The following is a 25561-nucleotide window of genomic DNA, read 5'->3' as shown; positions in this document are numbered from 1 at the left end:
ATCACATTCGGGCACATTGCCGAGGCCTTAGTTATCCAGATGCAGATCTTGTATGTCGGATCACACCAAACCCAACAGAAGGAAATGAGTCTGTAGAAGTAGGAGAGCGTCTTCTGAGCAGTTGGTACAGGGCAGGGGAGCCAGAGCTTCAAAGATTCACCCAATTTCTGACTGTGTGCTTTCCAGGACGCAGAGCAGGATTTTCATGGCCGGGGGTGGAGGCTATGATAGATAACGGACTCTGGGCACTGAGGAGTGATGGCAGGTAGACGGAAGAAAGGAAAAAGGGAAACAAAGAGAAGAGCAGTAGACAGTAGTAGGGGTGGCAGAATGGAGAAACAAGATTTGGACATATGAATTCATAAGAAGAGAAGTAGCTGGAGAGAGAAAGAAGAGGAAAAAGGTGGGTTTTTAAAAAATTTTTATTGACGTATAGTTGATTTACAATGTTTCAGGTGTACAGCAAAGTGATTCAATTATATATATAATTTTTTCAGATTCTTTTCCATTATGTATATGTATATATTTTTTACATCTTTATTGGAGTATAATTGCTTTACAATGGTGTGTTAGTTGCTGCTGTATAACAAAGTGAATCAGCTATACATATACATATATCCCCACATCCCCTCCCTCTTGCGTCTCCCTCCCACTCTCCCTATCCCACCCCTCTAGGTGGCCGCAAAGCAGAAGGTGGGGTTTTGTGTGAGGTGTTAATACAAAGTGAATGGGTCAGGAGAGAAAGACAAATTGATGACAAGGGTAAAGCAGGTACAAGCTGGTGTTAAAAATGATTTAAAAAGACAGTTTAAGTGATACAAACATTATTTAACACTGCACGAAGTGGGCAGTCTCCATTCCCAAGGGTCCAGAGAGCTGCAAAATGGGGTGGAGGGTAGGAAGCTTTTATAGGATAAAGAGTAAGGAACAAGGAAGTAAGCGTAGAGCCCAGATTTGGCTTGGCTTTGGGGGATTGGCTGACTGGATATACTGTGTTTCTGGCAAAGCGGGGCATTTATAGGGACACGAGAGTTATCTAAGCTTTGGTTTGCTGACGTGGCACCCCGGGCAGAGGTGGCTCCCTCTTGGGCCTAGGAGGTCATTTCAGCATCAGCGACACGTCATCCCCAACCTTTTCTCTCTGAGGACAGAGCTGCTCAGCAGGCAAACGTTTATGATTGCTTCAGTTCGGAGTTCCAGATGGCTTTTTTGAAGTGAGAAATAACTTTTTGTTTTATTGTGTTAGCCTTATTTGAAGTAGGCACGTGTGAATTTTGGTTGGCATGATTTAGTTCGTATCCAAATTTTTTAAGTTTTTTGTATAGCAGTGAGTTCTTAGACAGGAGGATCTGCTTTTTCTGGGCCCACGTGCCGTCGTAGAATCTAGGTTGAGGTGAATACTGATTGGATAGGAAACAAAAGTTTGCATATCCCTTACCCTTAGAGGAAAAACGGCAGCAACGTCCTCTCTCACTGGCTAATAGTAGGTAGCAGTATCCTGTGTATACTGCTTTTTTGTGTGTGTATAGTATATAAGCAGTACACACATAAATAGTACACATATACTGTACATTTCCTCAGTTGTTCTTGGGCCTCTGATTTTTAGCCATGTGAGATGGGTTTGAAATGCCGATTTTACTTTCCCGTCGCGCGTTTTGACACATTCACGGGCACAGAGCTCACCGCTGCCTGATCCCGGTTGCTGTGATGGTGGGGCTCCTGCTCTTCAGCATCTCTTCCAGTCACTCTGTGTGTCAACGTTAGGATAGGAAAAGGTGGTGTATGGGTCTCCAGGAGACCAACTCGATGTCTTCTGCTTTTAGGACCATCTCTTGCCTCGCAGACTCATCTTACAGTTACACAGTACCCGCGTTCGCAGAAGAATGGGCCTTCGGGGCCAAGTCCGTGAGCCTTCTGCTGGTCGGAAGGGACTCAGGAGAGTTGGCCGGCCACACTTACAGAAGGCGTTCTGTTGGCCTTTACCCTCAGGAATGAAAGTTTCTGAGCAAATAGTACACTGCTTTTCTTTGAACTCGTTCTCAGATGAGCGCACCAGGACTGTTGGATTCATTCTCCCTCAGATCCGTAGTCTCCTTGGTGTGACAGCGCGTGATTGCTTGCTCCCTGTGGAAAAGCAATCTCCGTGGGCGTAGTTATTTTATATACATTGTGCATAAAAATGTATTTAACATCTAAGCAATATACAGGTAAGAATTTACTCACTTCTAGAGACTTTATCAAGTCTTGAAGGAAAGAGCTACATCCTGAAAGAGTATTAAGTTCAATGGTAAAGAATATGAAACAGTATTAAAGAGTATTAAGCAGAATAAAGGCAGTGTGTAGATTTTCAACATAGCTGTTACAACATGTTGTCCTTTTGTATGTTCCCGCTGGCTGGAGCCTTGGTGTCTTTAGTGATTAGCCAATGCAGACCCTCACAGAATGAACTTGCTAACCTGGGGGAAACACTCCTTTGAAAAACTTTCAAGTACTGTATTGATGAATGTACACCACCTCCCTGAGACGAACTGTATTACTCTCCCCTGTTTAGCAGGCTGGTAGTTAATGTCTAGTCACCTAAAGTGAACCTCAGCACTAACCGTTCTTCCTTCTAATATCCTGCTAGGAAATTTTATCCCTTAAGAGCAAGATGAGTAGACTAATTGTTAATTTGGTGTCCTTTTAGATTATACATCCCAAAACTGACGATCAAAGAAATCGATTGCAAGAAGCTTGCAAAGACATCCTGCTGTTTAAGAACCTGGATCCGGTAAGATAAAATCTCAATAGTAGCAACGGTTTTTTTTTTCAGTGTCCGTGTGGAGAACCGTGCAGGATCTTGGATTTCACCCTCTTTACAAGCTAACATCACCCAGGGCGATGTAAAGGCCCCACTGCAGATGTCTACACAGGAAGTGGGTTGTGTTCTAGGAGCTGGGGAGGTCACTGCTGTCATAGCAAGGAGTGAGCGCCTGTTTCTCGGCGGAAGGCTTCTCATCCCTCAAGGTTACTTGCTGCAAACACAGCCCTGAGAAGTGGCCCAGGTGAAGAGAGGTTAAGACTTCGCATTCTTCGCCCACTCAACAGGAACACGTAGGGATGTGCAGGGCCCATGGGGGAATGCCTCTTTCACCAGTCAGTAATAGTCATTATTTTAATGTATGACTTTCATATTATACATATTTTTAAAGTAAAGTTTTACTTGGCTTTAAAGGTAGAGGGATTTTTTTTTCTTTGTAAAGATTTTGAAATCTCTAGTCTTTAGTTTGGGGTGTATTTCTAGAGTGACCGTACTGTTCAGACTTTGCCCTTAACCCTGACCTAAATGCTCTGCTTCCTTCATCATGGATTATGCTTATTCACTGCTATGTGGTCATTTGGGAAAGAGCCCCTGCTGCCATGTTCCCCATGTGAAACCTGAGTCAACTTTGGTAAATTACCTCGATTCTTTCTTCGGTCAAACTCAACATCTTAATAGTTTTCGGATTGATGCCCTAGAGAAGAACGCATTAATCAAGACCCACTCTTTTAAGATGAGGTCTTTTTAAAAAGGCCATTTTTTTGAAGAGGAAAGTACTACTTTATACAGTGTCTTCTATGCTGGGTTATATTATACCCTGAAATTATTTTTAAAAGCTCTTTTGTTTCTAATACCATTTATGCTAATGTTATGTCCTCCAGGATCACATATTATATTGTGTGACTTTGGAGATTTTGTTTTAGGGCCACATAACACAAGTTTTGTCCACTTTGATCCACGTCCTCTAGAGTTATCACCAAGTCTGCAAAACTAGGAGCTCTAAAGAAAGGGTTGCTGGTAGTTCTCTCTCATAATGGAAGAATAAGAAATGGGATTAAGATAGAAAATTTAGGAATTTCATTTATGAATGGAAAATCTTCCTGGTAGTATTAAATAGTAGAATAAGTGACTAAAAGGAACTTGTGAAATTTTGATGGGCTTCCAAATAAATCTCAGATTTATTTCTATGAAATAAAGGGCATGAAACTATGATCTCTAATGATCTCCCACCAGAATGAGACCAAATAATTATTAGTGGAAAGATACAACTTTATGTGTGTGTATAAGATGATAATTTTGCTATTGGAACTAAACTAAGTATTTAATTCTTTTGCTTCAGATACACACGGAAGACAGCTGTGAAATCAATCCTTAGTTTTATCCTTAGGGGTAGGCTTCAGCCAGGAAGGTTCTGTATTTTCAGGCCAGAGCTTTGCATGGGAGAATTTCAGGGTCACCAAAAACAGGGCTTCTCAAGCTTTAATATGCCTATATATCATCAGAGGATCTTGTGAAAAATGCAGATTCTGGTTGAGTAGATCAGTAGTGGAGCCTGAGAGTCTGCATTTCTCACAAGGTCCCAGGTGATGGCAACGCTGTCAGCCCACAACCATACTTTGAGTAGGAAGGACCAGAGCCCAATGTGAAAATGTTCGAGGTCAGTATTTTGGTACTATCATATGTTATTTTGTTTGCATGCTTCCCTATTCAATTCAACCAGTATTTTAATGCTTCAGCAGTGACCGAACAGTGATACTGTGGAGTCAAACACTGAGTGATGAACAGGCATGAGTGAAATCACTGCCAGTTATAATTTCCTGGCATGCTGCCTATTCTATTCCATCCTCTAAATTAAATTGATTTTTCTTCCATTTCAACTTTAACTCTTTTAAAGCATTGTGAAAATTTTGGTTGCATTTAAAATAATAAAAAAAAAACCTTTTCCTGGTATATTCTGGCAGGGAGCATCTTTAACTAAAATGGTTATTTTTATAAACATAGGTGTTTTTTAAGCCTTTTTTTAGATTTCGCTGCTCTGATGAAGGTCTTCAATATATATATTTTAAAGGTCACAGTTCATAGGGACAAAAAAGAAAAAGCCCGTTGATGGAATTACAAAGTTCATAAGTTACCATTATTGAATGTTTTATAGGGAGGAAGTAAATATATTTACATAGTTGTTTACAAAAGACCTTTTTTGAATTTGAGCTCATACCATCTTGATTTATTTCCCTACTATCTTAAATCCTTCTAAGAATGATACAAAATATAAATAAGTAACAATTAACTCTTCTCAGCAAATAACCACCTGGAATAAGAAATTTTTCCCCAAACATAGCAGATTGAAGATTTTAAGTTAAGTTCATATTTTAAGCAGCTTTCTAGTTTTTTATTGTATACATTTTTTGTCATAACCCAAATGCATTTAAATTGAATTATATATTCCACTTATATAATCTGCCTATCATATAGCAGCTCCTTTCAGGTCAATTCCTTGACCAACCACTGTGTTCCAAGGCCTGTATGAAGGCGTAGGATGCCACAAAAATACTTAGACATGGTTCTTGTGCTCTTGGAACTTATCATTTAGTGAGGGATTCAAATACACATACAAAGCAATTTGGTAAAACATGATAAATGCTGTAATACGGTCAGGGCGCTATGAGAGGATGAGGGTCTCTCAGCCCCACGTGAGGATCCAGGAAGCTGGAGAGGCCACCTGAGACGAGCCTCAGAAAATGAGTTGGAAATCGCAAGTTGAACGAAAAGCACAGAGCGCGTTAACGCTGGAGTCTAAAGTGAAAGACATCCAGTGGCGGGGCTCAGACGTGCGCGCCGTGTCAGGAAGGAGCACCGTGGCAGTGGACACATACTATAGACAGTAGCATTTTAAGCAGAGAAAGTAACAGTCAGGTGTGTCTGAGGTCACTGTGGCGGCAGGGTAGGGCGTGGAGTTAAAGGCGAGAGACGGATAGGTCAGGAACAAAGGAAAGGAGCGCAGTGAGGAGACCGCACTGCCCTCCGTGCCAGGAAATGGATCCAGGAAAGAGCCGTGCTGCGGTCCAGGGAGAAGAAACGCGCCCAACTAAGGAGAAGGGGGGAAGGGATGGTTTCATAAAATACTCAGGACGAGCAGAAGTTGGTACCTGCTGACTGAATGAATCGAGACCTGACAGAAATAGTCTCGGATGACCCCCAGTGTCTGGCAGCGGAGGTGGTACCGTTTCCTGAAATGGAAAAACTTGGAAGGAGGAAGGGGAAGCCGTAATTACTAACCGGCAAGAAGAACAGTCTTGGCGTTGCATCCACTATCTCACTTGACTTTCCTCAAGGCGTTGTTTAGCTTGAAAATCTAGCCCCTCCTAGACCTCAGAACAGTTTTCCTTAGAGTTCTGTATATTCATACACTGAGCACAGCATTTATAATTATTAACCTCTTTGAAGATATTCTTTTCATGAATATTTTAATGCTCGACTCAGCAGGCCATTTTTCTTCTGAAATATTTCTAATTTTAGGCAAACTGAAATAATCTTCTTATGCTATATGATAGGCTCTTTGATTAATGGAGAGTAAATTGTTATTTTTTAAGGGAGTCAAAGCCCTTTTACCGAGCTCAGTCTCTAATTTACATTCTGTAGGCGAATAAGATGTGGATTTCCTACAGTAGCTGTCAGTCACCGAGATAAGCCTCTGCATATTGAATATTTCCTACGTTCTTTTCACTCTGTGCATAATTATGGGGAAATTACATTTTGATTGACTAGAAGAGACACCTGTCACATAGAGAAGTTCTAAAAGAAATAGATGTTCTGTATTTTATCAGGGATTACTTTTTCATTTATCCATGTACAAATTCTTAAGCGTGATAACGTTTTAAAAGGCAGCTAATTCCAAGATAACAAAAAAAAAATTTACTATAGCGCTATATTTCATCTTTTTCTCCACTTGACATTCAGGGCTAGACCTAGCTAATCAATAAAGCCGATCGCCCCCCTCCATCTGCTCTAAACGAGTTGAAATATAAATAATAAGCAAAATAAAATGTTAGTAAACCATTTAATCAAACTTCATAATTTTAATAGGTGACCGTATGTCGCCTGGGTTGATGAACTCCCAATTAGCAGCACATCGAGAAGGCACTGTCTTACTGCCCCCCGTTGGCTTCGTCTTCAGCCCTGGCTGCTGTTTCACACATAGGTGCCAGAGCTTACACGGGAATCCAGGGAGGGGATGAAAGCCACGTCCTGCAAACCCATCACCATCTTTCTTCCCAAAGTTTTTCTTACCCACATGAAGATGTAATGTTATATTCTCTGTTTAAATGGAGAGTTTGGTTTTTCAGTTAATTAAAAAACTTAAATCAGTATGCATATAGAATTTACAAAAATTCAAAAGGAACAAAAGAGTAGTCAGTGAAAGGAGATCTCCCTTCCATCCCTGTCTCCCAGCAATCCAGTTTCTCAGGAGCCAAGTTCTTTTAGCACTATCGTGCATATTTTTCTAGGGTTACTCTATGTATATACAAGTATATTCTTTTTAAAATTTCGGTGGCAGCAAACTCTACACGTAGAGTTCTTACCCAGTTCTTTTTTTTTTTCTAACAGGTATTCTGTATTTATAGCGTTTTCATATTCTTTCTTAAAATTATTTTTATCAGTATATATTTTTATAAAAGTTTAAATTGGTAGCATTTATGTATTATAAAGCTAAACCATGAAAACACATTGCGTTTTGCTGTTGTCTAATGTATTAATATTGTATATACAAGAAGAGGCATCCCAAATAATATTGAAAAAGAAGAACAAAGTTGAAGGACTCACACTTGCCAATGTCAAAACTTATACCTCAAAGCTGCAGTAATCAAAGCAGTGTGTTGGACTTCCCTGGTGGCGCAGTGGTTAAGAGTCCGCCTGCCGATGCAGGGGACACGGGTTAAAGCCCCAGTCCGGGAAGATACCACGTGCCGCGGAGCGGCTGGGCCCGTGAGCCATGGCCACTGAGCCTGCGTGTCCGGAGCCTGTGCTCTGCCACGGGAGAGGCCACAGCAGTGAGAGGGCCACGCACCGCAAAAAAAAAAAAAAAAAAACCAGTGTGTTACTGGCATAGGGATAGACATACAGAACAATGGAATAGCGTTGAGAGTCAAGAAACAAACCCATACATCTATGGCCATTTGATTTCAACAAAAATGCCAAGATCATTCACTGGGGAAAGAATAGTCTTTTCAATAAATGGTGCTGGGACAACTGGGTATCCACACACAAAAGAACAAGGTTGGACTCCTACTTCACACCAAGTACAAGAATTAACTCAAAATGGATTAAAGACCTAAATGTAAGCTGTAAAACTATAAAACTCTTAGAAGAGCTTTATAGAAGGGCCTCGTATTCAGAATATAGAAAGAACACTTAGAACTCAACCACAAAAGGACAGACAACCCAACTTTAAAATGTGCAGAGTTCTTAAATAATAGACATTTCTCTAGAGAAGATATACAGATAACCAATAAGCACATGAAAAGATTCTCAGCATGGTTAGTCACTAGGGAAATACAAGTCAGAACCACAGTGAAATACCACTTCACCCCCACTAGGATGGGTATCGTTTTTTTAAAAAGGAAAATAACAGGTGTTGGCAAGGATGTGGAGAAATCGGAACCTGGTACATCGCTGGTGGTAAAGTAAAATGGCCCAAGCACTGTGGAAAACAGCCTGGCCGTTTCTCAAAAAGTTAAACATAGAATTACCATATGACTCAGCAATTTCACTCCCAGGTGTAGGTCCAAAAGAATTGAAACAGGTGTGCCAATAAATACTTGTATATGAATGTTCATAGTCGCGCTATTCACAATAGCCAAAAGGTGGAAAGAACCCAAGTGTCCATCGACAGGTGAATGGGTAAGTAAGTTGTGGTGTGTGTTCGTATATATATATAGTGGAATATTATTCATCCGTAAAAAGGAATGAAGTATGATATATGCTATAACATAGGTGAACCTTGAAAACATTATAATGAGTGAAGTAAGCCAGACACAAAAGATCATGTATTGTGTGATTCCATTATATGAAATATCCAGAATAGGTAAATGCACAGAGACAGAAAACACATTGGTGGCTGCCAGGGCCTAGCGGGGGGGGAGAATGGGGAATGACTGCTTAACGGGCGCACGGTTTCCTTTTGCGGAAACGTTTTGAAAGTAGGTACAGGTGGTGGTTGCACAACTTTGTGGCCACTAGTCCACTTTAAAATGGTTAATTTTAATGTGACATGAAATTTTACTTCATAAAAAATGTATATGTAATCCATCCGAACATGTTGATTTACTTTAGTTTTAATATTTAGTGGTTAGAACACACTTTAAGGATGAGTTTGGGATTAACATATACACACTACTATATATAAAATAGATAATCAACAAGGACCTACTATATAGCACAGGGAACTATATTCAATATCTTGTAATTACCTATAAGGGGAAAAAAATCTGAAATGTATGTGTATAAGTGTATCAGTTTGCTGTACACCTGAAACTAACACAACATTGTAAATTAACTGTACTTCAATCCTAAAAAATGGTTTAAAAAAATCAGCTGTTTACAGAATCGATCACTGAAGCACCTCCTCAAAATCCCTGGCTTCCAGAAAACAGTTTGAAAACCACTGAGCCCTTTTGACAGCATGTGGAAGGTGGTGAGCCTGTCTTGACAGGAACAGGGAGCTCATCTCTTTGCCCTGTCACTGCTAGAGAGCTGTCCTTCTTAGACAGGTCTTAACATTGTTCCAAAATCTCCAGAAACTTCCACCCAGCAGTCCCAGTCCTGGCCTCTGGAATCACCGACGACATCATTGTGGCTGCAGATAGCATGTGTTCGCTGAAGTTCCTCCTACATCAGGGTTTCAGATTTCCTGATTGCCCTTCTTTGAGTGTTCTCGTGCTTGTCAGCAACTCCAGTAAAAGATAGGGGTCTCAAAATCCATACTTTTTTTTTTTAATAGCTGCGTAGCTTTCCAATGCATGGATGTGTCAAACTTATTTATCCAGAGACCTGTAGATAAACTTGAGTTTTCAATTCTTTGCTATTACAATGCACATTTTGCAGTGAAAAATGCCCATGCACATGTCATTTCACAAATGTGTTATAGAATAACTTCCTAGACAAGGAATAGTGAGGTGACGGGTAGCGTGTTTGAAATGATACCGACTGTTGACAGTGCGCCCTCTGAGACCCGTTCCCATCAGCCGTCTGCCGGAGGAACCCTCCTTCCCACACCATCTCCACCAGTGTGTTAGTCTAACATTTTTATGTTTCTGAATCTGGCAGGTGAAAAAGGGTATCTCCTTTCAATTTTGATTTGCATTCCTCTTTATTTTGAAAGAAGTTGAACATCTTTTTATGTTTTTAAGAGCCCCTTCCCCCTTTTCTGGAAGCTTTGCAGGTCAGATCTGTATCTTTGATGTTCTAAAACCACACTGTCGTGTGTGTGTGGAGGTTCTGGTCCTTGATTGTGCCGGGCCCTTGAGTGAGCCCTTTCAGTCTGAAAACTTACATCCTGTGGTTCTGGAAAATTCATTGCGTATTTCTTTGATGATTTTCTCCCCTTTGTTATCTCTAATATCACTTTGTCTGGAGCTTCTGTCTTTTCATCTGTCGCCTTTCTTTGAAGTTTTTATTTTAATTTACCTTCTTAGTTCTTTTACGAGAAAATTCTGTAATGGGGGGTATATGTCACACATTTGTCAAAACGCACCAGGTGTACAGCACCGCACCAAGGGTGAACCCAGATGTCAGCTGTGGACTTTGTGTGATAATGATGGCAGTGTAGGTTCATCACTTGTAATAAATGTACCTGCTGGTGGGGATGTTGACAGTAGGGGAGAGGCTGGGTGGAGGCAGGGGGTTTATGGAACTCTTTATGCTTTTCGCTCCATTTTGCTGTGAACCTAAAACTGCTCTCAAAAATCAAATATTTAAAAGGCAGAAAAAAATGTGGTAATCATGTTTTCAGTTTTCAACTTACCCATTTTTCTCTGATTGGCTCTTTTTCTAAATAGCCTGTTTTTCATCTCATGGATATAACATTGTGTGAACATCTCTGGGTATACAAAGTAGAACTTGCTGAAAGCTCATCACTGTTGTTGAATTTTCTAGCTCATTTGGTGTCATACTGCTGTTTATCTTAGTCTTGTAGGCTCCCAGAGGGGCCACGGAAAGCTGATGTGGAGCCCTGAGTAAGCATGCCAGGGCTGTCCACCAGTGTCCTGCTGGTTGAGTGACAGGGGGCCAGCTGTTAACATGGGGGAACCCCTCATCCCAGCAAGTGAAGGTCCTTGTTCCAGGGCACCAATCTTCACAGTAGCTGTTCTAGTTCTCTCTTATTTATTTAGTTTCTCCCAAGAACCTGACTCTGATTTTTTGTCTGGGAAGAATTGGGGTTAATATTTGGTTGCCAGGTGTTCTGTGTTCAGGGTTGAGGCATTTGGAAGGAAGGTATCAACGGATCGTGGAGGATTTTGAATCGGTCTACCTGTTTCAGCTGTGTCTCAGTCCCGTTCTGACCGGACCGGGTGTTTCCCAGTCTGGAGCCTCTGGAGCTCTGATAGGTGGTCAGTCCCTCCGCACTGCAGGCCCACCTGCCCTTCTCTGGGCTGCATGCTCTCTCTGCCCCCATTTAACTTCCCTTTGCTCTAGAAATCTCCCCTCCAGTTTCCCCTTCCCATTCTCATGGTTGTGGAGTCGTACCTTGATAGTCTCTGTGAAATGTTAATGGCGTCTCAAAAAGAAGAGAATCGCACATGGTCTGTTCATGCTCTGATCCAGAATATTTTGTTTCTTCAACCTGTGTTTTCTACTTGCATCTTTTTCACCCTCTAATCTGTCTTCAGCTCCTTAATTTGTTTATAATACTAATTGATTTTGGCCTGGGAGTTACTTGAAGCCTTCTTATGACTTCTGACTTTTCTGTTACTGTGCACCATACTGTTTCTCCATATCCATTTGTTTTTAACTATTCAGACGTTTTTGAATTGTTCCTGTATTTGTTCTGAGGAAAGATTTCTTTTGCCTCCTAGTTTATTCTCACTAGGTAAGGTTTATCCTTAAGCCTTGACAAGCACACTTTAGCAGAATAAAAATTTTTAAATAGTTGTTGACTGATAGGTTTGATGTTTCTGGCTTCAGTTTTAATAAATCTGTCCTAGGGTGGTATATGGTTGCTTCTTGAAGAGAACCTTAGTGACAAAAGATAGTGGTGGAATATTGGCTACAATCTTTTTCGGTTTTGCTTTTGTTGGTTTGGTTTCTATTTTGTTTTTAGTGCTAAACCAAGAAGGATTGGAGTCAGGATTTAAATTCACTAAATATTTAGGTAATCTCTATATAAATTTTAGTGATGACTAAAATAGGGAAGTTTTTTAAAAGTTTAGGTATCTTTAAAAGACATTTGTAGTAGTTCTTTATTAACTTGATCATTTTAGTTGCTAAGGTTATATTTCACAAGGTATATGATGGCTTGGTGGTTAATTTTTCATATTAAAGTAGTGATAGTTGCAAATATTCTGAAATAGACTAATTATAATTACTTTTATTCAGGTACTGAATATGAGAGTAAATATATAATCATCTGGTTTGTATGTGGTGAGGAGGACTATTCTGTGTTTTTTTTTTTTTTTTTTTTTTTGCGTTACGCGGGCCTCTCACTGTTGTGGCCTCTCCCGTTGCGGAGCACAGGCTCCGGACGCGCAGGCTCCGTGGCCACGGCCCACGGGCCCAGCCGTTCCGCGGCATGTGGGATCCTCCCGGACTGGGGCACGAACCCGCGTCCCCTGCATTGGCAGGCGGACTCTCAACCACTGTGCCACCAGGGAAGCCCTCTGTGTATTTTTTTTTTGACAAGACTTAATGGCAGTGATGATATTTCCATTTCTTTGAGCTTGTTCACAGAAGTATAAGCTAATTATGGTTCTTTAAATATAAAGCTAAACATGTTCTAGATAAACCAAGATTGTCTTTTCTTTTTTGAAAAATAGGAGCAGATGTCTCAAGTATTAGATGCCATGTTTGAAAAATTGGTCAAAGAAGGGGAACATGTAATTGATCAAGGTGATGATGGCGACAACTTTTATGTAATCGATAGGTAAGTTTTGTGTAACTTCACTGCTGAAAGGTAATGAACCTTTTGTGGAAATCTCAGTGGCTATTGTAACGCCTGACAGATTAATGTACGACAATTGCTCTTCCCTCCTTACCCTTATTCCTGTGTAACTGGCCCTACACACCTACAGTGAACCCATGCAGTGAAACCGTGCTACATCATGGAAAGAGACATAGTGCATGGAAGACTGGTGACTTTTGGTTAATCTAGAAATCTGTCATTTACGGGGAGCCTCCTCATTTGTTAACTTCTGATGGAGAGGTAGTGATGCCTGTTACAGAGTTAGAGGTGGCTGTTACTGTGAGAATAGCAGCATAATACAACATCTGGGATATTGACTCCATATAACTCAATCTGTTATTATGTTTTCTAAAAAGTTTCTTGTGTTATTACTTAATGAAGTAAAACATGCTAATGGTTTAAAAGATTCAGGTATTTCAGAGGGGCCTAAGGTGAAAGGTTAGTCTCTCTTCCTACTGCTTTAGCAGCATCTAATCAGCAGAGTGAGTAATTTGCGTGTCTTTCCAGAAATTGTTCATGCATTATCATATTTGTCTGTTAAAAACTCTGTAGAGAAGTTATTTAAGTGAGAAGGCCTGCATTTATATTGAAAATCTAATTTCAGAAAGTTTAAGTTGTGCTTGACTTCATCCAAGAGCAGTGTGCTTTTCAGATGTAGAGAACAAACGTATGGACAACAGGCGGGGAAAGCGGGGTGGCTGCGGGGGATGAATTGGGAGATTGGGATTGACATGTACACTCTGATGTGTATAAACTAATAAGAACCTGCTGTATCAAAAAATAAAATTAAAATCAGCTATAAAAAATTAAAATAACATAAAAAAAAAGAAGAGTGTGCTTTTAGCAATACTTAGGTAACAATCCTAAGATGTAAAAGGTGCGCAGCCTGGACTGAGTCTTCATTTCTGCACTTCTGTAACATGGTGATGAGGTGTTGATGAGACGTTTGGATTCCCCAAGCACCCCACCACCACCACCAACGCCTGCGCTGTTTGCATGGAACACAAATCATCTCCCAGCCTGATTTGTCGGATTACATTTGCTTCTCTGGGCCAAGTTGTGTTCTACTCAGAGGCTCCGCAGAAAATCCCCCCCCCCCCCGCCCCCGTCTGCTTAGCACTTGTTCCCTGATCTGGGCTCTGTGGGTGGTACCTTTCAAGCATCAGTAGCACATGCTCTCTGAGTCCCTCAGTCCCTCACCCCTAAGTCCGTGGTGACCCGGGAGAGCTGCACTAGCCAGGGCTGGGGCTAGACTCTATGATTTTAGAATTGTCCCACATGTAAATTAAAGTCATGATTCTTGTACCATTAACAGCTTTCATCAACGAAACACCTCAGAAATTCTCTCAGCTGTTTAATCGTATTGAATTGTAGGGGTCTATGCGAACCCCAAAGGTAGTACAGGAATAATTTTCTTTTAGTAGGTATTTTGACTATAAAAACGCCTTACGTTTGTATATAGCACCTTCCCTTTTCAGTTAGATCCTCGTCACCCTTTCGACAGATGACAATTTTCAGGCCCACAGAAGTGATGCGAGTCGGCGAAGGTCACCCAGATGATGAGTGTGGAGCAGACCCAGCATCTGGGTCTCTTGGCCACTGTGTGTGCTCTTTTCGTGGCTCTGCCCTGCCCAGGGCTTCATGTTCTCAGGGGAGAAATCTATATGAAAATGCAGCACACGGTATTTTAGCAGATTTTTAGACTGATAAGATTTCAACTGGACTAGTAGCTCACTGTACTTCTCGTCAACACGTTTGTTGTGTATTTTATCCTATTCAAAGTAGAAAACATAGAAAACAGTTTTCGTGCAAACGTGTAAAGAGTATAAATAGAAAAATTAATCTGTACTTGAAAAATAACTATTCATGAAACAAATTCTGGAGGGTATCCCTGAAATAGCCATTCTAGCGGTGAATTATATTAAAAACCAGTTATTCTTATTCATGAATATCTTTTGTCTCTAATATCTTATGTGTTTGCTTTTGTGGTATCTTTACTATTCATAATCCTTTCTTAACCTTAAAAGCACTCCCTGTTTTGTCTTTGCTAGAGTTTAGCCAACAAAATAAAGCCAAAGAATTTCTCCTGTCTGCCCTCCCAGGTGTTTCAGCAAGCCTTGAAACCGTGTTCTCTGATAAGATACAGTACGTGGAAAACCAGTTCTCCACAACAAGAATGCAGTTTCCAGAAATATAGGGTCTGGATAATATGCAGCGCAGTGACTGTTTTACTTGCCTAGAAGAAGAAACCCAATTAAAAGATAAGCACAGAAAGACTATAAAAAGACCAGGATCAGATATTTAGCCTGAATTTCTACCACTTTTAGATTGTGGGGTCAGTCTAACATGAAGGGCCAGATGGTATAAAGAGCCAGAGCGTAAATTTTGCAGGCTTTCTGGGCCATGAGGTCTATGTTGCAGCTACTCAACTCTGCTGTCATAGCACAAGTCAGCTACAGAGAATGCAGAAACCGCCGGTGTGTTTGTCTTTCCAATAAAACTTGATTTACAGAAGCAGGCAGCCAGTCTTGGGCCTCAGCTTGCCGGCCCCTCCTGTAGATTATAAAGGACCCTGTAAGTACTGTACAGCAGTGTCTGACCAGGTTGTTAGAGCTATATTCTTTATAAAAATTATTTTCTTCTGCTCTCAAAAGTAATACATATTCATTTTAGAAACGAAAACTCTTTAATTACACAGTGAATGTCCCTAGAATCCTCCCCAATTCTTATACTCAGAGGTCACTGCAGTCAGCAGACTCACACACATTCCTTCAGGTGGTTGTCTTGGCATATTGCATTTGGTTGCAGTCTTAGTTATATTTTTATCATTTATTTCAATACCTTAAATATTTGTTGTTTAGTCTCATTTGCCCCAGACGATGAGACAACAGACACATGGATGGGCCTTACCCTCGTCCCGTGGATGCTCTCTTCTTCCTGCTTGTCCGGAACTGGTGGTGTCTTTTTCACATATTGATGCCCTTTTATTCCTTGTTGTCATTAGAGGGGAAAGGAAACTAAGAGCCCATCCTCAGCTGCCACCCTTGGGTGTGTCCTACATCTCAGGGAGGACCCCTGTTGCCTTACTGTGCCTGCGGAAGGCTCCCAGTGCACCCAGCCAGCTGCTTCCTGCTTCTCCCCGATGTAAAGACCTCTTCCAGGATGTAGAAGAAGCTGGGGGCAGTGGCGGATCTGGGAGGAAACTGAATGGCTGGGCCAGGGCACTATTCACCCTTCTAGACATTTAAATTTTAACTGGGTGAATGTGTTATGATGTCCCAGCAATAAGACTAAGCAATAAATGATTTTTTTTTTAAAAAAGAATGAGGTTGTATTTCCCAGGGCTCATGTTTCATCGTGATGAGATTTTACTTGAATTACTTTTACGTCTTCTTTTTCACATGTGCAACAGAGGAACATTTGATATCTACGTGAAATGTGATGGTGTTGGAAGGTGTGTTGGCAACTATGACAATCGTGGGAGTTTTGGCGAACTGGCCTTAATGTACAATACGCCCAGAGCAGCTACAATCACTGCTACCTCTCCCGGTGCTCTGTGGGGCTTGGTGAGTGAAGTATTTATTTGACCTGAATGTCATTTGTAAAAATCATTATGACAGAAGCCAGGTGGCTACAGTATTTTAGTTCTAATAGGTAGATTTATTTGGGATCATCATCAGTCATCAGGGAATTTATTAAGCAACTACTAGATGCTGAACTCTTGGACACTAGGACTGTGCTGAGTTAAATCTTCATGTTCTTTTCCCAAATTGAGTCAGGAGTTTAACCTACTGGCCGTGGGAAAGACACTCAGATCCAAAATGTTCCTCTTTTACTCACTCTTAAAAACCAACCAGCCACACAAAGGCTTCAGTGCTCTTTTTTCAGATAGCTGTCTGTGGTAAATATCATCATCTGTGGTTCCCAGAGTGTGGGCCCCTGACCTGTAGCCTCTCTATCACCTGGGAACTTGCTAGAAATGCAAATTGACGCCCCACTTACTGATTCAGGCCCGTCGACTCAGAAACTCTGGCGATGGGACCCAGCAGTCTTTATTTGAGCAAGCCCACTGGGTGATTCTCATGCCTGCTTGAGAAACCACTATGAACTGAGTCTCTCCGCGCTGTGTAAATGGATTGGTAACAACTTTGCATTGCCAAGCGGCCGTGTGGAGAAAAAATACGTGGTGCCTGTGCTTCTCACGTGGATGCACATCGGAATTTCTTGGAGGTGTTAAAAAAGAAAATTCTCTTACCTAGGCCCTACCACAGACAAACTTAATCAGACTCTCAGGGTTGGGACTCTCAGACCTGGGCTTTTAAAGAAAATTTCTTAATGGTGCTGTTTCTACAAGACTTAAAAGTTGGTTTAAAGACATTTGGGGGACTTCCCTGGCAGTCCAGTGGCCAAGACTCCATGCTCCCAGTGCAGAGGGCCCGGGTTCAATCCCTGGTCGGGGAACCAGATGCTGCATGCCACAACTAAGAGTTCGCATGCTGCAACTAAAGACGCCCGCACGCCGCAACTAAAGATCCCACATGCTGCAACGAAGATCCCATGTGCCGCAACTAAGACCCGGCACAGCCAAGTAAATAAATATTAAAAAAAAAAAAATTGGGGTTGGGGGGGAGGGAGATTCTTTTCATAGATGATCTTAGGATGCAGAGTAGCCGACCCAAGTCAAGCTGATGCTGGACTGTGTTTAATCTGGTGCTTAGGGATCACCTGGGAATCCAGTTAAAATGCAGATTCCGATTCACCGGGTCTGGGATGAGGCCTGTGATTCTGCATTTCTCACCAGCTCCCAGCAGACACCAGTGGCTGCCGGTGCCCAGAACACACTTTAAACAGCCCTGATTTAAAGGGAGTGTTGTCAATACTTGTATTTCCTTTTAAAATTGTTGAAAACATCCCATCCTATAGTTTTGACATGCGTTTACTCGGTTATTTCTCTCAAATCCTTTTGTGGAAGGAGACGAGGTTGAAGTAACAGGAAGTTTGCTAACAATCTCCTTCCCAAGGACTGTAGCTTCAGAGAAGTTACACATTATTCAGTCACCACTCAGCCTTTGACTCCGCCGTGGATCCAACTGATAAAAATAGCTCTTGATCAGAGAAACGACATATTGTGCATTTCTTCTTATTAGACCCAGGCAGTTGCTGTTTACTTATTCAAAATGTGATGAGTCACTTTTTAAGTGGTGGAAGCAAAATTGGAATTGTTTCCGGTAGAAGGGAGCTGAAGTGTCTTAAGGGTTATCAAAGACTGGAATACCCAAAGCCAGCAAAATAAACACTCCAAACTCCAGCGGACTTGGCCCCTAGGAAGCATTTGCCTGCCCTCACAGCCTCGGGTCTCTATCTCTTTCATTAAGGAAGGTATCATTTAAAATTTAATCATCCTGATAGGGTTGCCAGCCAGGGTCAGACTGTCACATGGTAAGGAAGGCTTCTCCCTGCAGGTCCTTGGAACAAGGTCACACACTTAGCGGGTTGGCCCTTTGAATACTGAAAGTTCTCAGCCCTGGAAGGTACCTTAAACTAGGGACAAAGGCCCACCATTTCCCAGTGCGTGTGATACTTACGTTCTCAGGTAGGATTAAGCATTTTCAGAGATTTTTGTACTAATCTGTACATGTTTCAAGCTTTATGAAAGTGGGCAGTTTGTGATGATCACCTTGGGGATGTGCCTAAGTGCAGTAGGTGTTTTTAAAAAATTATAATAATATAATCAATTAATACTTCGAACCTGCTTTCTTAGCAGCTCGCCTAACTAACCCCCTTTCAGCAAAAGCTGAGTAGAAAAGAGATTTTGCTTTTAAGACCAACAGGTTGGAGCTCTGCCACATAAGTGCAGGTGTAAAGATAAGCAAATCTCAAGAGAAAAGTCCTTTGTAGAATAGTCTTAACTTTGTAAATAAGACTAGGTCACTGTTAGCCTTGGGGGATCAACTGATCTATAAGACCATGCTGGTGATTCAGAGGGGCAATGATTGATTGAAATGACTAGAATGAAAACATTTGAAATGGGACTTTGTGGATTTTATTTATATGTCACAGTGGGTGTGAAGAGGTGGGCCACTAATAGAAAATTTTTCCTGAGATGTGTAGCTCATTACGGTTAATTTCTAAATTGCTAACCTATTTCTAGTCTTCTCTGTTTTGCAGTAAACTCTGTTCATAAAATGGTGTTGCATCTGGTTCCCGGACCTGATTATTTATCTGAATCACTCGGGGAGCTTTTACGAAATACAGATTATTGTAGAGTCCTATATGCAGAGATTTTGAGTCATTAAAGTCTGGGATGTTAGAATAAACCTTTTTTTAAAAAAACACAACAGCTGATTCTGATGCAGAACCAGACTTGGAAATTATTTCAATATTTTTACTAATCATCTTGAAATTTTTTCTCTTTTAAAAAAATGATTAAGAGTACAAGTCCAAATTACAGCCCTTCTAAAATTGTAGTAAACTAAATTGGAGAACAGGATGTTTAATTACCTAGAGACTTACATCCTCACTGGTATTTTTCTCCATCGTATGAGTTCATTTAAATTGAGCCCTAATGTGTTGGCATAGTAATTTACTAATTAAAGAACATATCCCAATTAATTTTATTTTATATTAAGATGGTATAGTTATCAGTGTATGCCGAAGTAACATAATTCTAGGGGCTCTTAACTGAGAACTAAAATAACGTTTTGTAGGAATTTTTAAAATATAAGATTTGTAGGAAAACCATTTTTTGAGCCGTTACCTTTAAAGTTTTCTCTAGTTCCTTAATTCATTGTGGTATCTTTGAGGTTAAGTAGTATAAACATAGGGACATTTTAGAATGATGAGCATGATAAACACTGGAATCAGAATCTACTCAAGAAAGTTGTAGTTTTTCTGTGCACCTTTTTAAAAAGGTGACAGAAACCCTAAAGTCAATAATTTTTCAGCATCTCTTTACATTGTACTTTCATGATTTAAAACCATTTTCTAATACTGGTTTTCATGTATTTTTTACCGCAACCCACAAGAAGCACATTAGGAAATGTCACCACCAGTGCATGTGTGTGTGTGCCTTTGTGTATAACTGAAATAAATATATAACTCAACACTTTACTAAAAGGGATGCACACTCAGATTTCCTATTCTGTTTTTTTTTTTTAATATAAAAATGCTGGTCATGGGTGAAGGGAGTCAACAGGTACAAATTTCCAGTTGTAAATACATCCTGGGGATGTAATGTACGGCAGGGTGACTACAGTTAATAATACTGTATTGTATATTTGAAAGTTGCTATGTGAGTATATCTTAAAAGTTTTCATCATAAGAAAAAAAATTCTGTAACTATGTGAGGTGACGGATGTTAACTAGACTTATTGTGGTGATCATTTCACAGTATGTACAAATGTTGAATCATTATGTTGTATGCCTGAAGCTAATATAATGTCGTATGCCAGTTATACCTCAAAAACAATGCTAGTCATGTCCCACCGAATTGTAACACTCCAGGGCTGTTATCTATAGCAAAAGAACTCAGTGCTAGTTTGAACTCATAGAAACGGAGTAGGATGGTGGTTGCCAGGGCCTGGGGTGGGGGGCGGTGCAGTTATAAAGTGAATAAGTTCTGAGGATCCAGTGTACAAATGATGATTACGGTTAACAATATTGTGTTACATACTTGGAAGCTGCTAATAGAGTACATCTTAAACGTTGTCACCACAAAAAAGAAGTGGTAATTATGTGAGGTGATAGAGGTGTTAACTAACCCTACTGTGGTAATCATTTAACAATATATATCAAATCAACATGTTGTGTACCTTAAACTTCCACAATATTCTGTAGGTCAATTATATCTCAAAAAGCTGGGGGTGGAAAACGAGCAAGGAGCTGGTATATTTTTTAAATGGTGCGACAGCGCCACCTAGTGGGTGTAGCCCGCCAGTTACATGTTGGTCAGATCTCTGTTCTGAATAAAAAGTAAACTTGCTTTCTTTAAAAAACATGAATATGGTTCTATATTTTTGCTTAAAGAAATAAAATCTGAAATGAGTCATATTAGAAGGATAGTAATGTTAATTTTCTACTTCAGAATCTTCAATTATTGTTTGTTCCTTACAGGGAATAAAATGAAACTATTTCTTCAAACTTTCTTTCTCCATAAAGTCTACCTTTTAACTATCTTTGTATTTGATATTCTGCCTTTAGGACAGGGTAACCTTCAGGAGGATAATTGTAAAAAATAATGCCAAAAAGAGAAAAATGTATGAAAGCTTTATTGAGTCACTGCCATTTCTTAAATCTTTGGAAGTAAGTATATGTTTGTGCTTTTATTTTATTTTGCTTTAAAAGATTCTGTTTTGTTAGAAATACTTAGTTCTGTAGAAGGTTTCTTTGAATAATAATCTATCCATATTTTCATTTGAAAAGATTACAGTGTTTTTATAGCTTAGTATCTCTTTTACTGCCTGTAACTGCATTTGTTTTGTCATTTACAAGTAATAGACCCCTAGGAGCATCTATAGCAGATTTACGTGTGGTCTCTATCTAAAAGCAGACTTAAACTAATCACCTAAATGTAGGCAAGAGCCTTTATAGGAAGAGGTCATCTAAATACAGAATGTCCTCACTGGCCTCTCCTTCTTTATTCCTTTCCTCCTTTCCTCTTAAAACTGACAGTCTAAGGTCTCTCTTTTTTCAGGCTACACTTATTCACACGGTGAACTTGGCAAATCCCCTGGCTTTAAATGTCTATTATGGTGATGCTTCTTAAAATTGACATCACCGGGCAAGGCCCTGCCCTTGAACACTAGGCTCATTTATCTAACTGCATAGTCAACATTTCTTCTGGGATGTCTAAAAGACATCTCAGACCTAACACATCCCAAACCTTCTTCCCTCTCTTCCCCACCTTAGCGAAAGCAATGCCATCCTTCTAGCATCTCAGCCAGAATCCTTGGGGTTGATGGACCAGTGTGCTAACATGTCTCTTTGTTGGCTTGTCAGTATCCACCGAGTAGCAAGCAATTCGGGCCACATTTCAGAACGCATATTGGGCAGCTGATCTTCTCCAGCAGTAGATATCTTTAAATAAAAATAGGTCAGGGGTTGGAACTTCAAATGCCTTCAGAGCTAGGTACATAAAAAGAAGAAATGGTAAACTTGAAAACATGTGCTCCATCTAAAGAAGCAGCTGCTAGTCCGCCAGAGTTTATTTTTTGCTGCATGGAAATAAGGGCTGAGTGTTGCTGAATGCCCGGATTCTTCAAGAGAAGCTGGAAATTTAAGTTTTTATGAAAAACTTGTTTAAAATGCTGGCAGTTAATATAACACACACATGCGCACACACAAACCCACACACGGCTCAATTTATTTGGCCTATAGGCTACCATTTTTAAACCCCAGAAATAGTTACGATTACCTACCTGATTAGTCTGTTTAATATAGTTGTCCCTGTGTTTCCACAGGGATTGGTTCCAGGACCACCCCGGTGGATACCAAAATCTGCGGATGCTCAAGTCCCTCACACTGGTCCCTCCTTAGCCCTCGGGTTCCACATTTGTGGATACAGAGGGCCCACCGTATATTTATTGAAAGAAATCTGCATATAAGTGGACCTGCACGGTTCAAACCCATTTATATTATCAAATACAAGAGTAATTATATTATTAAATACAAATACAGTATTATCAAGGGTATTATCTTTTTTTCCTTTATAGGTTTCTGAGCGCCTGAAAGTGGTAGATGTGATAGGCACCAAAGTATACAACGATGGAGAACAAATCATTGCTCAGGTATAATACTTTTTATGGATTCAGTTTGGGGTTATTTTCCAAAAGACTCTTATACACTGTAAGTCTTGATAAAATTTTCATGTGTGTCTATAATTAGTATGTAGTGATGGGTTAAATGAATATTCTATCAAATGACCTGTTAAAAATGGTTTAATTTACAGCCATGAAGCTATTTTGAGTATTTTTATTTTTGTAACTAACTCTTAATGAATATGTATTAAATCATCAAATGGATTTCTGCATAATTTTATATTTGTACCTGACATGAAGGTCACATGTATAAAGAATGCCATTTATAAGAGGAAAACAAATGGTAATCACTCCATGAGATTTATTAATAAGGACCCAGAATGTGCCTCGGAAGATGTAGAAGTTTGCACAATCGCTTCATTGGCAAAACTTCCTGAGGCTGCTTCCTGATGAAATAAACCAAGAAGGGAACACGCTGCACCATGTACTGTACTGGCTTCCAGGCGCTACAGGCACTAAGGGGGCCAGCATGCTCTTTAACCTCTAATGCTTTTCTAAGATCCCATTGGAACCAGAAGCAATACATACGTATCTTGGTTAGAACAGACCTACCAAGAAGTAGGATTTATGAAGACAGTTAAAGTTTACAGATAAAGCATACCAACGATAGTACCTTATTTCCTAGTTACAGTTTTGAAACATTGATTGCATGATTTAAACAGATTTTTAATAAATTCTGTAATTTTTGTATCACAATATTACCCTGTATTGTAATCTTTATCTGAAATATTGTCTCTTTCGATATATGTGAAACAAGATTCAAAGTATGTGAGGCTGAGAAAAGAGTAATTATTTTATTTTATATTATTATTTTTTAACATCTTTATTGGAGTATAATTGCTTTACAATGGTGTGTTAGTTTCTGCTTTATTACAAAGTGAGTTGGCTATATATATAACCCCATATCTCCTCTCTCTTGTGTCTCCCTTCCACCCTCCCTATCCCACCCCTCTGGGTGGTCACAAAGCACCGAGCTGATCTCCCTGTGCTATGCGGCTGCTTCCCACTAGCTATCTATTTTACGTTTGGTAGTGTATATATGTCCATGCCACTCTCTCACTTTGTCCCAGCTTACCCTTCCCCCTCTCTGTGTCCTCAAGTCCATTCTCTACGTCTGCCTCTTTATTCCTGTCCTGCCCCTAGGTTCGTCAGAACCTTTTTTTTTTTTTAGATGCCATATACATGTGTTAGCATACGGTATTTGTTTTTCTCTTTCTGACGTACTTCACTCTGTATGACAGACTTCAGGTCCATCCACCTCACTACAAATAACTCAATTTCATTCCTTTTTATGGCTGAGTAATATTCCGTTGTCTATATGTGCCACATCTTCTTTATCCATTCATCTGTCGATGGACACATAGGTTGCTTCCATGTCCTGGCTATTGTAAATAGAGTTGCAATGAATATTGTGGTACATGACTCTCTTTGAATTATGGTTTTATCAAGGTATATGCCCAGGAGTGGGATTGCGGGGTCGTATGGTAGTTCTATTTTTAGTTTTTTAAAGAACCTCCATACTGTTCTCCATAGTGGCTGTATCAATTTACATTCCCACCAACAGTGCAGGAGGGTTCCCTTTTTTCCACACCCTCTCTAGCATTGTTTTTACATTTTTTGATGATGGCCATTCTGACTGGTGTGAGGTGATACCTCATTGTAGTTTTGATTTGCATTTCTCTAATGATTAGTGATGTTGAGCATCCTTTCAAGACTTTGTTGGCAATCTGTATATCATCTTTGGATAAATATCTGTTTAGGTCTTCTGCCCATTTTTGGATTCGGTTGTTTGTTTTTTTGATGTTGAGCTGCATGAGCTGCTTGTAAGTTTTGGAGATTAATCCTTTGTCAGTTGCTTCATTTGCACCTATTTTCTCCCATTCTGAGTGTTGTCTTTTCCTCTTGTTTATGATTTCCTTTGCTGTGCAAAAACTTTTAAGTTTCATTAGGTCCCATTTGTTTATTTTTGTTTTTATTTCCATTTGTCTAGGAGGTGGGTCTAAAAGGATCTTGCTGTGATTTATGTCATAGGATCTTCTGCCTATGTTTTCCCCTAAGAGTTTTATAGTGTCTGGCCTTAATTTAGGTCTTTAATCCATTTTGAGTTTATTTTTGTGTATGGTGTTAGGGAGTGTTCTAATTTCATTCTTTTACATGTAGCTGTCCAGTTTTCCCAGCACCACTTATTGAAGAGGCTGTCTTTTCTCCATTGTATATTCTTGCCTCCTTTATCAAAGATAAGGTGACCATATGTGTGTGGGTTTATCTCTGGGCTTTCTGTCCTGTTCCACTGATCTATATTTGTTTTTTGTGCCAGGACCACACAGCCTTCATTACTGTAGCTTTGTAGTATAGTCTGAAGTCAGGGAGCCTGATTCCTCCAGCTGCGTTTTTCTTTCTCAAGACTGCTTTGGCTATTCAGGATCTTTTGTGTTTCCATACAAATTGTGAAATTTTTTGTTCTAGTTTTCTGAAAAATGCCATTGGTAGTTTGATAGGGATTGCATTGAATCTGTAGATTGCTTTGGGTAATATAGTCACTTTCACAGTGTTGATTCTTCCAATCCAAGAACATGGTATATCTCTCCATCTGTTTGTATCATCTTTAATTTCTTTCATCAGTGTCTTATAGTGTTCTGCATACAGGTCTTTTGTCTCCTTAGGTAGGTTTATTCCTAGGTATTTTATTCTTTTTGCTGCAGTGGTAAATGGGAGTGTTTCCTTAATTTCTCTTTCAGATTTTTCATCATTTGTGTATAGGAATGCAAGAGA

The 25561-nt window shown here is 40.0% G+C and overlaps 1 protein-coding gene across 4 annotated transcripts in view; it reads left to right on the top strand.

Annotated features, from left to right (window-relative positions):
- Positions 1-25561, top strand: part of PRKAR2B (protein kinase cAMP-dependent type II regulatory subunit beta) — a 110544-nt gene that overhangs the window by 73374 nt on the left and 11609 nt on the right. For 3 of the 4 annotated variants that reach the window (XM_073809577.1, XM_033862894.2, XM_019940604.3), the window contains exons 4-8: positions 2687-2770; positions 12829-12935; positions 16387-16540; positions 21174-21275; positions 22685-22759. In XM_073809577.1, coding sequence (XP_073665678.1) covers positions 2687-2770; positions 12829-12935; positions 16387-16540; positions 21174-21275; positions 22685-22759 — 522 coding nt within the window. The remainder of the gene's footprint in view (positions 1-2686; positions 2771-12828; positions 12936-16386; positions 16541-21173; positions 21276-22684; positions 22760-25561) is intronic. The other variant, XM_073809576.1, reaches the window with a different exon arrangement.

This window comes from Tursiops truncatus, chromosome 9, assembly GCF_011762595.2.
Source record: "Tursiops truncatus isolate mTurTru1 chromosome 9, mTurTru1.mat.Y, whole genome shotgun sequence".
Taxonomy (NCBI): Eukaryota; Metazoa; Chordata; class Mammalia; order Artiodactyla; family Delphinidae; genus Tursiops; species Tursiops truncatus.
Note: the sequence above shows the minus strand (reverse complement) of the source record. Positions and strands in the feature narration are given on the sequence as shown.